Here is a 13419-nt window from a genome sequence, read left to right as displayed (position 1 = left end):
AAAAAAATTATGTAAAGTGAATTATATATCATCCATATTAATTTTTATTTGAAAGATACTTGAAAAAAACTTAATTAATCTCTTTTCAAAGAAGGTAGTTAATTAATTAACTTCTGTTTATTTAATAGCGATGATGAGATTATGTATATTAATATATATATAGTTTATTATTGTATAATTTTTTATTAATTACGGGTAGTTAAAGCAAATTAAATTAAAAGTAATTTTTAACTAACAAACAAAAAGAAAATCAAAAAGAAAGAAAGAAAGCTAGCTAGTATAGCTAGCTCATGGAGACTTTATATTGAAATTAGTTGGTTTCAAACCTGTGGGGCCGATACCAACCATTGTGCCTCCCAACTCCCAATTTCAAGTGTCTGTTTTCTATTATAATACAGTCAAAAATAAATAAATAAATGGCAGGATGGATATTCTTTGATGGACAATTGATAGCAAAGTACAATCATCTCCTCACCTCATGCAACACTTCCTTTAAAGTTTGAATCATTCCAAGTAAACTTTGGTATTTGATAGGTACTAATAATAATGAAGGTTGATGTTTTATTATTTGATATCAATTAATTAAATGTTGAATTCCATGCAGATCTCATGAATATACATTAAATATTAGCAAAGGGGTGTGTGTGTGTCTGTGTGTAATAAATAATAATTAAAAAAAAAAAGAATCTTTTGATTTACAGAAAGTTTGTTTATTCTGGAGTCTGGACAAATCAATTTTAAAACTATTAAGAGGAAAATCAGTTTAAATTGTCCAAAACTAACTTAAACTGAAAAAGTTAAAACTAATTGCAACATGAAGTAGAATTTAAAAATTTGTGGTTATTAAGTTACGCCTGAAATTATCTTTTAAAAAATTAAAGTTTTTTTAGTACGAAGTAATAGTTAAATTATGAGACATGCCTTCGGGGCTAAATTCACATTAGTCATTCTATGATTATGAGAGCATCTCCATTAGTGATTTTTGAGGAAGCAATGCTTATGCAGGAGATGAGAGGGAAGAAAATTGATCACCCTGCAAAACGTTAGTTTTTATTATAATTGTGGGACTCACCAAGGAAAAACAAAATTCTTGCCATGGTCGCTTGAAACGCAACCATAGCTCCTAGTCGGGGCGCGTTAATGAAGCTTATTTATTTATTTATTTTTCTCTTTTTTCCATATTCTTTTTCCTAATCACACTTGCAAAAATTTCTCAAAATCTATAACTATTGGGGTGCTTCTAAGGAGGAATCCCAAGTTGGGATATGATTCAAGAGCAAAATGATTATGATAGTACGAAAATTAATGATAACAAATTAGAAATTAGAAGTTAAAGGCCAGGCCACCACTACTACAACGTAATTAATGATAACAAACTAGAAATAGTAGTTAAAGGCCACCACTACTACAACGTAATCTTATATATAGATTTGCCACGTTTGATTTTGCTTCCATTTGATAGAAAATTCACTCCTAACTTCATTTTGCCTGCAGCTGCACGCATCATTCTTAATCTTAAGTTAACTTTAATAAGATGCATGCATTGTATATACACAATAATGTACTAATTTACAAATAAATTAATAAAGTCAACAATAATGACACATTATATATTTTTAATTTAACACTACAAAAAATGCAAATAAAAAAGGATGATCACTTGTATTGAACATGATTGTCATATTTAACTTGAAGATCTCAATCAAGTTGGTTGAACAAAATTTTTGTTAATACAATTTACCTCAAACGAAGGAGATTTACTGAGCTTACGTTTTGGGCGTGTACGTGAGAAGGAAGAAGGGCGGAATAATGAGTGAAAATAAGTGGAAGAAATTGAAAGTGGGAAACGCGTGAAGAAAGAAATAATGATGATTAAAGGAGGCGGCCCCACCAAAAATATACTGTGGCCTGTGGGCAAGGAATTAGTCCAATTTAACTCCCCATATCATCCATCTTCTTCTTATTCTGTTTTCCAATTCAAATTTGAAAAGTAAATGGTAGCTTTTTGTCGCATTTACACCAACGTACCACTTGCATGTATGAGTCGTCAGGTCGTTAAAATCGCAAACTGTACGTGTGTACGTACGTACGTTGTGTAACTATACGTTTGGTTGTTACGTTACCTACGTAGTCAGTCAGTAGTCACATACATTAATTATATTATTGGACTGTCGCTGGTCCCTTAGCTGCAGCATCTATCTGATTTATTATTCATTTTGGTTTGGTGCCAACATATATCATATATGGTAGATATATTGCACCGCACCGCACACCACTCAAAAGGGTAAGTGGCATATATCAATTCACCTCAATCTAGCTTATCCATGTCTAGCTAGCTGCAAAAAGGTATTTTTGATGGGATCTGAGATCATCCTCCTCCACAACATTACAAGAGCAGAAAAATAATATAATATATATGGAAAGAATTGAAGACGGAGACAAAGGGCAGAAAAGTGCAACGTTAATAATACGATTTGTCTTAACGATGAACTGTAGAAAAGTGGAGGACAATTCTACTAAGCTACTGTAAAAAAGTGAAGGACAGTACAATTGTTTGTTACTTTTGTGATACATAAACCTTTTCTTTTGTTGTTTTGTTTGTTTTTGTTTTTTTTTTTTTGGAAGAAGAAAATTGTTGGTGCATTAAGAATTAAGATAGATGCTCTAACTAACGTAACCTAGGTTAGTTTGTGGTAATGCAACGTATGTGTAATGAATAATTCATATGAAACTGATACGTACATGCGTATGGTAATGTTACAAGGACCACATAAAATAAAGGACGTACTATAGGTTAATGTATTGAGTTCTACTACATGTACTTTTAAATTAAATCTTACTCCCTTACTTTTACTTTAGTGGCATAACAAACAAAATTAAATAAGATATTTTTATTATGTGAGTCATAAAAAATGTCTACATCGAAATTTATGAAAAGGAATAGAAGTTGAGATTAATAATGAAAATTCATGCATGAGACACTTCGCCCTTCTAAAGAAAAGGTGACTGCTAGCAAGTAGGAGGACGAAATGAGGGGGCCATGTAGTATATATTTCTTAATGTATTCACCAAGCCATTTGAATCACTATTTCCAACTTGTTTGGTACGATTCAGATTATGATTGTGAAAACAAATGACACAAAAGGGCTAATCCAACGCAGGCCCAATTCAAACACTTAAAACCACCCATTTTTAGTTTCAACTTTTAAAATGACTTAAAATGTGATAATCCACTTCAATTCGTGGTGGCCGGTTTAGGGAAAGTTGTTCATCATTTATTTTGACCATATTTCATCATATATATATAATCCACTTTTGAGTTTTGACAACGTTTCTCTAATTAGCTTGGTTTTTGTTGATTTCAACATCTTCATTAGATGTGATAAGTTTATATCTTATACGAACTAATATTAAATTCTCTTAATTACCAAAAAGTCACATATATGAATTGCACACTACACAGGCCGAGGAGCATTATATGCAAAAGTTTGGTCAATTATATTGATGAGTAACATTGGAAAGGAAACATAGATAATGAAACATTTAGCGAAGCAGTCGATCACACTAATTTAAATCAACTAGTTCAATATGAAATGGGAAATGTACGTACGTACGTCGACCATATATAGGGCCGGGAAACACATACATGCTGCAATATAATATATAGATAGTTTGCTAAGATTAAGATGAGATGAACTGATCTATCTGTTGTGATGTTGCCTTTTGTCGGCAAAAGCATCACTATGTTTCATTATCCAAAACCTTTCTACTTCCTCCGCTGTTCTGCCCGGTATACGCCCCGCTATCAATGCCCACCTAACCAAATACACATACATATCTATCCATCATTTATATACATATATATATATGTTCATCAGTATAATTGTCTTCATCACATGCATCGTCTGTTAATATAATATATATACACATGGATGGATGGGACTTGGGAGTATAATAATCTAGATTTGAATGTGTTAATAATAATATAATGATGCCATGATGGTTTAAATAAAGTATAGTATAGTATAGTATAGTAGTAGGTATTAATTAATTAATTACCTATCGCCGACAATCTTGTGCATTCTATAAATAAGGTCTTCTTCTTGGTGGCTCATGTTTATGAATTCCCACTCCATGCTGCTTACCTCTACACACATTAACACGCCACGTACTTCAATTAATTATATACAAACATATATATATATTCCAAAATTGAAGAATACATACATATATAGGATTTTCTTTACACCGTACCGTACATACTAATCAGATTATAATGTGAATAATGTTAGTTCATCAACACAAAAATTTGGGTGAAATCATATCGTTCGCTAGTTCCGTTGTTTCATATAATTATTATTTTATAACGGAACGGGATGTGCCAAGTACGTACTAACCTTCAGTATTGGTGCAACTCTGGTTATTGCTCATCTTTGAGCATTTCTTTTGTGGATGCTGCTGCTGTTTAGACATAGTGATCGAGGAGAGAATAAGGAGGAATTGAAACACCAAATTAAAAGGATGGAGTGCGTGAAGCTAAGGTAGGTAGATAGGTTGTTTGTGGTAATATAATGAAAGAGTGAGGAAGCCGCCGATGTTGTCTGATCTGATATATGATAGATGTTGTATGTTATATATATATAGCCGTCAAGATATATGTATATATATATGCTTGCATATTATACACGTACTACTAGATATACGCACTGCACGCAGATAGAAATGGTAGTGGATGGATGGGATGGGTTCATAAATTTTGTCTGCATTATATTTGGCATGCTTGCTTGCTGCAGCATGTCCAGAGTGGCAGTGCCTGCAAAACATGCAAGAACAAAGAACCGCTAGTCCTAACCAAACTCAACTATTCATTTCCATAACTTTGACTTGTAGTTGTCATATATATTATATATGCCATTTAATTTATATATATATATACTACTTTTTAAAAAAAAAAAAAAAATTAACTCTCATCCACTTCATTCTTCCATATCTTATACTGTATGTATATTGTATATCCATTTTTAATTAAACAAACAAAAATATCTCACTTGCATTGCGCGCAAAACATGCCATGGACTCACCGCCTACACAACCTACAGTCCACTCCCGTGACTTTTTCACACACACACACACATATAGATACTTATAATAAGCAAGTTCCGACATGTTTTGCCCCACAAATCTATATAATGTCCATGTCTGCCAACAATCACAGAATGAAATGCTATGCTAGCTAATTAAGTTGCTAACTTAACTTCATTATTCATAATCAAGCTTGCTTGCTTGCTTAATCATACTTACATGCCAATAATGGCTACGCAGCCCACACTGTAATTCAACTTAAATATATAATTCGGTTACAGATTGTTTACTCTTGCAGTTGCAGGATCGGATCTGAGACCTGCAACAATTGTGGATATAATGTTTCGAGGTGTGGTCGTTTATATTTTATATATTATATGGCCAGATCGGACTATATAACACTTAGTTAAAATGTCAATTTTCACCGAAAGCAATATAATATAATGATAAACGTTATACATACATACATTGACTAATGAAGCAAAATAAGATCAGATGGGATCGAGCTGCCTGTTCTGTAGTTCATAATTCATGCATTTATTGACTTCATTCCCATCATATATAATATTTGTAATTTTTATGTTATAATCACGTTCACACTGAACTACTACATCTACATCAAATCAAACATATATAGTGAAAATACAAATTAGAGTAAAACATACATGCAGACATGACATCAAGAAAATTAAAGCCAAGGCCTCTAGCTACCCAGCCTAGTAGCGCCTGGGAATTTTCCTAGCTTCTAGCTCGATCTTGCGCTGAAAGTTATCTAACAGCAAAAATCTTGCAAGGATCGGAACAAGTAGCTAGCTTTGATATATAATTCTTGGACAAACAAACAAGTACCTGCATGTGTAACTAATATACGCACTTCGACACTGTAATCTGCAAGAAGATCGATCATATCGAGTACAACTCTATGGCTGTGAAGGCATTGGCGAGGATGGAGGCTTATAATCCGGGTACTGCACACAAATAATGACAACAGATCAGATAGATAGATGTGTATAGTAATGTGTTACATACACAAATAATGGCGAGGATGGATGCTTATAATAGCACCTCTCTCTGTATTTCTCATGGAGACAACCATAGCAATCAGATAATTTAATGATCAAACCAAACGGTTACTATATATGAAAAGGAAATTACGTTTGGATATGGAGAAAGCGGTCTTGGGGTTGCAGTAGGTGCTTCTTCTTTGACAACTTCTGTTTTAGCGACTGAATTGATCACTGGAGCGGCCTCTGGAGGCGCTGCTTCTTCTTTTGGTGGTGTTGCAATGCTCACATTTGAAACTGATTCAACCGCTGCAGGAGGGCTTTCCTCTGTAGGTGGTGCAGGTAGAGCCTTGCTACTTCCCGAAGTTGGTAGAAGCGCCTTCCCTATTTGCTGATCGAATTCCACAGTTGACAAGTGTAAATATACATATTCACTATTCAGATTAAGAAAAAGCATATATTATTACCTTAATCTCATCAACAAGCTCCTTAGGAGCAACCTTGGTGTTTAAGAACTCATCAACTTGTTGAAGTGTTTTCTTTCTGTCCTGAAAGGGGAAAAGTGGAAATAGTTTAAAGGAAGCTAGCTTTAATTTTCATTTATGGTCTGTTGTAGTAAGTTAGTTATAGAACATCTACTGTACTGCATTTAGATTACTGACAAACCTCTGCAAACAGAAGTTTCTTGCTGAAAACTTGAACAATTGCAGCAGAACCGAGCAGTTGGAGAATTGTTTCTACCTGAAAAATGGAAACAAGAAAATAAGCTCTGTAGATGAAAAAGAAAACATATGACTTGAACCCGACCTCTGAAAACGCCAATGCTCCTATTCCAGCTGCTGCTGCAACTCCAAGGCCTACTGTGACCGCATCAACACCTTCCTGCAATTCACCGGATCGGAGATGATATGATATTTGTTTATTTCCATTCCAATAAAAACTAAATATTTAAAAGTTTAGGAGCAAAATAGTCCGAGGAAGATCAGTACTGATCACTAGGAAGGTGAAATTTATGTGGGAGAGAAATTAAACAGAGTTAACGTGTACATAATTGAAAAGAGAAGGATGTGAAAAATACCCCAAAAGCATCAGTAAGACTGCGCAGGTCAAGACCAAATGTTTTCTTAGGAAGTGCCCAGGGGAGACTACTGTTCTGCAGCAATTGAAGTGTATTTTGAGCAAACAGTTTCTTAAACAAAACAATCAAAGCAATAAGAAGGTTGAGCAGTAACCATCCATCCTTGGGCTCCTTCCGCTCCATCTTTAATTGCATAAGCAGCTTTAAAGCCATTTTCTGTAACTAGCTCAGCAACCAGTTCCGAGCTACCATCAAATCTGGCTTCATTACAATCCAAAAAAAGAAGGGATTGAATTTCAGATATGATTATCAATTGTCTCACAATGCTATATATGCATAATGCCCCAGTCCCCTCCTTTTCTCCACCCCAAAGAATGAAATCGCATAAATCTTCAATACATGCAAAATGTTCAGGCCATTTTCTCCCTTGAAATGTCGTCTATCATTGGAAAAGATTAGTCATCTACAAATATGAAAGGCAAAAATCCTTCAAGAAAACAACATTTGCTTCATAATCGTATCCTAGAACCTATCAAGGCATCACATTACAAAATATGACTAGCCTACTAGCTCCTGATTAGGCTGTTTCATACCATTTCGATCATTACTTAAAAAAGGTTTCCCAGAAGTCAATTGTTTAAATTCTTCTGCAACTTTAGCATGCAAGAGTTCCACACAAAAACAAGACAACATATGCAAGTATTATTCCTTGCTTTTACTCATTGGCAACAGAAGCAAATCTGAAATCTGGTGAATCATTGTCCAATGAAAGAATGAGGGGAAAAATAACAACTTCAAGAATCTTACTTGTCTAGAATGAATAATGTGGTGTTCTCTGGCTCCTTGAACTTCAAAGACAGCTTCTTCAAGAACCCGGGCTTGTCCTCACCATTGTAGCTCACAGTAACTGGCTTCTTCTTCAAGCCCTGGATATCCGGGCTCCCAACCTCCCTCAGCTCACGAGGCGGCCTTATATCCAACAACTGTGCATTGGCATCATCAGCCAATTTGGCATAAGCAGTCTTTGCAGACTCAACACCCCATGGCTTAGGCTTGCTCAGCAACTGAGACACGAGAAGGGGCACCGCCAAAATTGCCACGCCGCCAGCTACAATCACAGGGTTGTCACCGGCAAAAGTGGTCACAGTTTCAATAACCCCACTTGGATCGAAGTCAGTGACACTAGTTGTTGTCTGCTGAAGGGCTTCCTCATATGTCAGCGCTTTAGCTAAGCCAGAGCTCATAACAGAAGATAGCAGCACTAGCCCCCCTTTAACATTTCTTGATATAGCCTCTGTGGAGTTTGAAGAAGAGAGGCTCTTGAATGGTAAAGAAGAGGGTAGCAATGGGATTTTTCTGGGTTCATTTCTTCTCTCAGAAAGAACAGAAAGTGGAGTCAATCTCAGTGCATTGACAGCCTCCATAGCATAAATCTTGATCCCCTTAGCAGCGAATTCTCTATAGATTCTGAGAGGATTGATGGAAGCTTGTAGCTATACCATAACTTTGATTCTTCTGATCTGTCAAGTTTTTGGCTTTGGCTCTCACTTTTTTGGTTGGTGTGGTGGGGAAGATGGCATGTTGCTGAGGTGGAAGTATCCTCCCAATACTTGGATGACATGTGTTATGATAGGATCACAGAGCTTGGATGACTTTCTTGATTGTGTGGCTCAGAATGCCCACTCCTGCGGTGATAGTATTAGTAGTAGTACAACTTCAATATGCACAGTACAGTACAACTTGGTACAATTCCTCAATTTTATGGAAGAGAAGATGATTGATTATAATCTTAAATTATGGATCGGAATCAATACTTAAGAAAACTCCAAATGCTCTTGAATTCCAGTAAAATTAACGGAAAATATATGGTACAGCATATGACTAATATGAGAGAACACAGCTTTTGTCCTATAGTACTTAGCTAAGAAAAGGAACAATTGTGTTACAGTGGCTATGAAGGAAGCATAACAAAGAACCAAAAGTTCTGCACTACAAAATATCAAGAAAAGAATCCAATCCTTGCCCAATTTCCCAGATTGAGATGCCAGCACCCCAGGAAGCAGCTACCTCAAGCCGCTTTGCAAGTGACATGAGCGTCGGGTAAAATACTACATGCCTGGCATGTTGATTGTCAGTGTACAAGAAGAAATGCTCACCGCTCTTCTCCTCCCACTGCAATGCAGGCTTGTGCTTCTCCAGTAACGATATATACTCGTGTGCTATAATAGGCCCACCGCCTAAACCTGAAGTTATTGATAATTTAGCAAGTGAATGACAAGTTTTGTTGTAACAGAAACGACTAAACTAATTATGCTCTTGGAACAATCTTATGACATCAATATACCTCCTGAAATGACAAAATCATTTCCATAGAAATTGATGCCAAGGAATATCTTTCTAGCCAATCTCTGATCAACTCCTTGAGCACCAAGAAGAAGCTGCAATGTAGAGTGTATCCAATTCAGAGGTGCATTTGGCCCTGGACTCTGAGGCCCTGAGAAGTCATAAGTCATAAGAGAGAAACCGTCCACAGTGTCGCCCAAACTTCTTAAATCTTCAGGCCCAAAGTCATGTTCCTGCAGCTTATCAGAATGTGGCGGGCCTATTACATAAACTAACTCCAGAGGTTTCTTGTTATTCATTTCTAAGTTCACAGAATGCATGGCTTCTCCAAGTTGCCTTATGAACTGCAAGGCCTGGCAAGTGAACCAAGTGTAAGCTCATTAGTGTGACTGATAGAAACTTTTCCATACAGCCAAACAGCTCATATTAAAATCCAGAAAATAGAAGACAGCTCTCTCTCTCTCTCAAATTACAGTTTATTAGTTTATTCCTTCAGTTTTAAGGATTAAAGAAAATTAAATTGAGGCAAATTTTAAAAAATATTTAAATGCAAAACTCGCAAGTATATTGGCAGAAACATTTACATCACTTTATAGTTTCTTTAATGTTTGGAACAAAAAAGTGGATAATGAAAAAGACACAATGTAGGAGCAATATATGGAAAGATTAATGTGGCTCATCTTGAAAGGAGGACACACATGATAAAGTTTCAGAAGCTTACACATATAAAATAATCACTTTTCAAATAAACCAGAACCACACACTAAAACATCCAATGGTCAATGCTTTACCTTATTTCGAGCATCAGGATCATGCAAGATACCATAAGCTGCCCACCTTGACCAGGACTCAAGAACAATGCCATCATACTCCATTTCCCTTCATAACATGGAATGATCACCAAGAAATGCATTAGGGACAGGAGCAAGAAAAAAAAAGAAGAAATCATTAAAAACAAACAAAATGTAGAGCACTGTTTAGCTCTCGCAATTATTTGACAGCAATATAAAAACACAGCCCAATTCATGTGATTAAGTTAAGGTCAATTGTACTTGCCAAGTAAAAAGAAAAGAAACAATGCCCACCACTGCCCAGGCATAAACAAATAAATTAAAAAAGTACACTGGGGGATGCAAACAACAACAACAACAAAAATGAAGACTTACTTGCACTCTGCTATAATAATTCTTATTGCTTTCTCCCTCTGTCCCTTCCTTTTAAGAAGATCCATAGGGATAGCTTCCAGAACAACTCTGGGTAAAATCTAGAACAGTGAAGATACAAATTAACATTAGCACTAGAAGTTCTAAAAGCCTCACTAGACTGTATATAATATAATCATGGTATTTGCAATTGAACCACTTGCAACTTAAAATTGAAATTTTAGAAGTGGTTTTTAATCTCTACCAGAGCATCTCCTTTCATTCGAATTTCTGAAATCCATCCTTTATCAGCATTATGCCTTCCATCCAGAACTAAGTCGGTACCTTTGCTGAACTCAGACAGAAAGTTAACATACAGGAGAATAACACAGTCACTCTATAATTTCAGATAGGAAAAAAAGTACACCTTAACAAGGCACAACTTATGTCAACACCAACATAACGATTTATAACACAAGCATGAGATTATTGTTGTTGATAATGTTATAAAACAGTCGGACAAGTAGCAATAGGATATGACATGCTGTCGGTACAAGGTTGGATTTAAGATAATGAAAATTCTCATACCTCTTTAGTTCATACCAAACAGGTGACAAATGTGTAAACTTGTTGCAAAACTTCTTGGCAAGGTCATAACCTTTTGAATTCCTGCACAAGTATCACCACAAAAACCATCTCTCACAATCTAAAGCCTATGACTACAAACACCTCAAAGACCATTGAGGAAATCAACAATAGAAGAGGAACCAATATCAAAGAACAGAATTTTAGGAATAAAGTGGAAGTACTAATACTTGTGCCATATATATAAAAGGAATAAACTTCTAGCTCTTGTAAAAAACATAAATTACATTGTATATTTGTTCATTTCATGTGCTACCAAAAAAGCCAAAATTAGTACTATTTTGTTCAGACTGCAAAATATTAGAACCCAGTAAATTCTCTAGTTCCTTGAAACCTGTTGTTCCTACCAATACTCAAAATGGTACATTTTTTGCAAAGCTGGAAGCTTGCTATAGTTTCATTAACAATTATCCAACCACCACGCAGAGAAATCACGGAAAATTCAAATTCCAGAATATGAAATTACCAGGGCGTAATGTAGGCTAGTACAGGATTCTGAAAATGCCGGGGAGTTTCGGTTGAATCTTCAGACACCTTTGAATTCTCCTGAAATTCTTAAATTTTAACCCAACAAAAACCTCAAGAATTTTCCAAAATGAGATTTTTGTGAACAGAATTGAAAAGACGGAAACTGCGGAGACTGAGAACAATGCATACAGTGAGAACTTCGTGATAATTCAAGTCGGGCTTGACCAAGTCGTGTTGGTAAAGGTATGGCTTACGAGAATCGGCCACAGTAGCTGGAGAGTATAGTTTCCTATATACGAAAACAGATATTGCCGGAAATATGATGAAGAAAAGAATGTAGAAAGATATGAGCTTGCGATCTCGAGTCTTGGTGCGAGACTTTACTAGGTCGTTGTTCTGGTTTGGCGAAGAGGCGGGTCGATCATTCCGCCGGCTAGTGCTCGGCCCTACTCGCCGATCTCGGGTTTTGGCCATTACTATCACCTTCCGATATTCAGCTCAGGCACCGTTCCAGTCTTCCAGAATCAATACTGAATCTTCTTCACTCTATTTCCCGCTTATTTGTTTCTCCCTCTCTATTTTTGGTAAATTACAAAAATTTCCCTTAGTTTTCGTATTACCACATTGTTACCATATTAAGTATATTTATTTCAACCCACGAATTTATTTCTCTCCATATCTTAACTGTGATGTGAAAGAGCGCAAATTATATCGTGGACCGTGGTCCACAATGCATTGTGGATCGCGGTCCCAAAACGACGTCGTTCTGATTAATGAAAACAGACGGATGAATTCGCGCCACTCACTTTTTTTTCATATATACTGCAGTTACATTTCAACACAACTACAATTACCTTTCAACACAACTGCAGTTACATTTTGAAATAACTACACTTTCATTCGATAATATAAAAACACAAAAGTGAAACTGTTATTCAGTATCTGTTCATATACACTGCAGTTACATTTCAACACAACTACAGTTACATTTTGATATAACTACAGTTTCATTCGATAATATCAAAACAAATGTAAGGCAGTATCTCTTGGAATGAACTGTAGTGTCAATTACGGGGCTCCGTCTCCCACTTACTAAAACGACGTCATTTTGGGACCGCGGTCCACGATAGGTGAAAGAGTTGGCGTTTTTGAGGAGATCAAAGCGGAATTTTGTTAATTAATTACCATAGCGGCAAGTGCACTGTACTGAAATCTTTTCAGGAAAAAATAAAAATAAAATTATAGCAGGTCAACTCACTTTGTATTAAAAAAATGTCGAAATGTTTTTATATTTAATGGCATGCATTTCAACAATTTTGTTGGTGGATAATAAAAAATGATCATGTCACAATAATATTATGACTAAAGGGAATGTTTTGGGAAAAAAATTAACACTTAAACATTATATATTGTTGTTGTCAACCTACTTAGAAAGCAAGTTAGTTATAATTAAGGTAGATCGTGTACTGTCTTGGAATTTAAATTGATGATCTGATCTAATGATACGTCCAACTTTTGAATTCATCATCTAGGGACTGGGGCTATATATACATACATGCATGCCCCACAGGCCACAGACACACACACAATATATAGCTTTGGCATGTAAACGTATAGTACAGTATATATGTTGAAAACATGTTGCATGCATGCATGT

General features: G+C 35.7%; 2 protein-coding genes across 2 annotated transcripts; both read right to left on the bottom strand.

Annotated features, from left to right (window-relative positions):
- Positions 1 to 3601: 3601 nt before the first annotated feature.
- Positions 3602 to 4488, bottom strand: LOC116014717 (MYB-like transcription factor ETC3). Its single transcript, XM_031254661.1, has 3 exons — positions 4398 to 4488; positions 4060 to 4147; positions 3602 to 3816 (listed from the first exon to the last, which is right to left on the bottom strand). Exons 1-3 carry the CDS (start codon positions 4471 to 4473, stop codon positions 3702 to 3704), a joined length of 279 nt encoding a protein of 92 aa, XP_031110521.1. The 5' UTR covers positions 4474 to 4488; the 3' UTR covers positions 3602 to 3701.
- A 1110-nt stretch (positions 4489 to 5598) lies between these two features.
- Positions 5599 to 12267, bottom strand: LOC116017423. The gene is made up of 17 exons (XM_031258010.1): positions 11952 to 12267; positions 11761 to 11840; positions 11238 to 11318; positions 10915 to 10999; positions 10674 to 10771; positions 10299 to 10386; positions 9509 to 9860; positions 9158 to 9407; positions 8713 to 8773; positions 7972 to 8657; positions 7319 to 7421; positions 7165 to 7239; positions 6894 to 6968; positions 6753 to 6827; positions 6554 to 6634; positions 6238 to 6477; positions 5599 to 6050 (listed from the first exon to the last, which is right to left on the bottom strand). Exons 1-17 carry the CDS (start codon positions 12234 to 12236, stop codon positions 6003 to 6005), a joined length of 2763 nt encoding a protein of 920 aa, XP_031113870.1. The 5' UTR covers positions 12237 to 12267; the 3' UTR covers positions 5599 to 6002.
- Positions 12268 to 13419: the final 1152 nt, after the last annotated feature.

This window comes from Ipomoea triloba, chromosome 4, assembly GCF_003576645.1.
Source record: "Ipomoea triloba cultivar NCNSP0323 chromosome 4, ASM357664v1".
Classification (NCBI taxonomy): Eukaryota; Viridiplantae; Streptophyta; class Magnoliopsida; order Solanales; family Convolvulaceae; genus Ipomoea; species Ipomoea triloba.
This window is presented reverse-complemented; position numbering and strand designations above follow the sequence as displayed.

Coding starts and splice junctions, on each gene's coding strand:
- LOC116014717 (XM_031254661.1), bottom strand. CDS start 4,473: ATGTCTAAACAGCAGCAGCATCCACAAAAGAAATGCTCAAAGATGAGC. Junction 4,148..4,397: donor GAGTTGCACCAATACTGAAG/GTTAGTACGTAC, acceptor TAATGTGTGTAG/AGGTAAGCAGCATGGAGTGG. Junction 3,817..4,059: donor CACAAGATTGTCGGCGATAG/GTAATTAATTAA, acceptor GTATTTGGTTAG/GTGGGCATTGATAGCGGGGC.
- LOC116017423 (XM_031258010.1), bottom strand. CDS start 12,236: ATGGCCAAAACCCGAGATCGGCGAGTAGGGCCGAGCACTAGCCGGCGG. Junction 11,841..11,951: donor ATTATCACGAAGTTCTCACT/GTATGCATTGTT, acceptor TAAGAATTTCAG/GAGAATTCAAAGGTGTCTGA. Junction 6,969..7,164: donor GTCTTACTGATGCTTTTGGG/GTATTTTTCACA, acceptor GGTGAATTGCAG/GAAGGTGTTGATGCGGTCAC.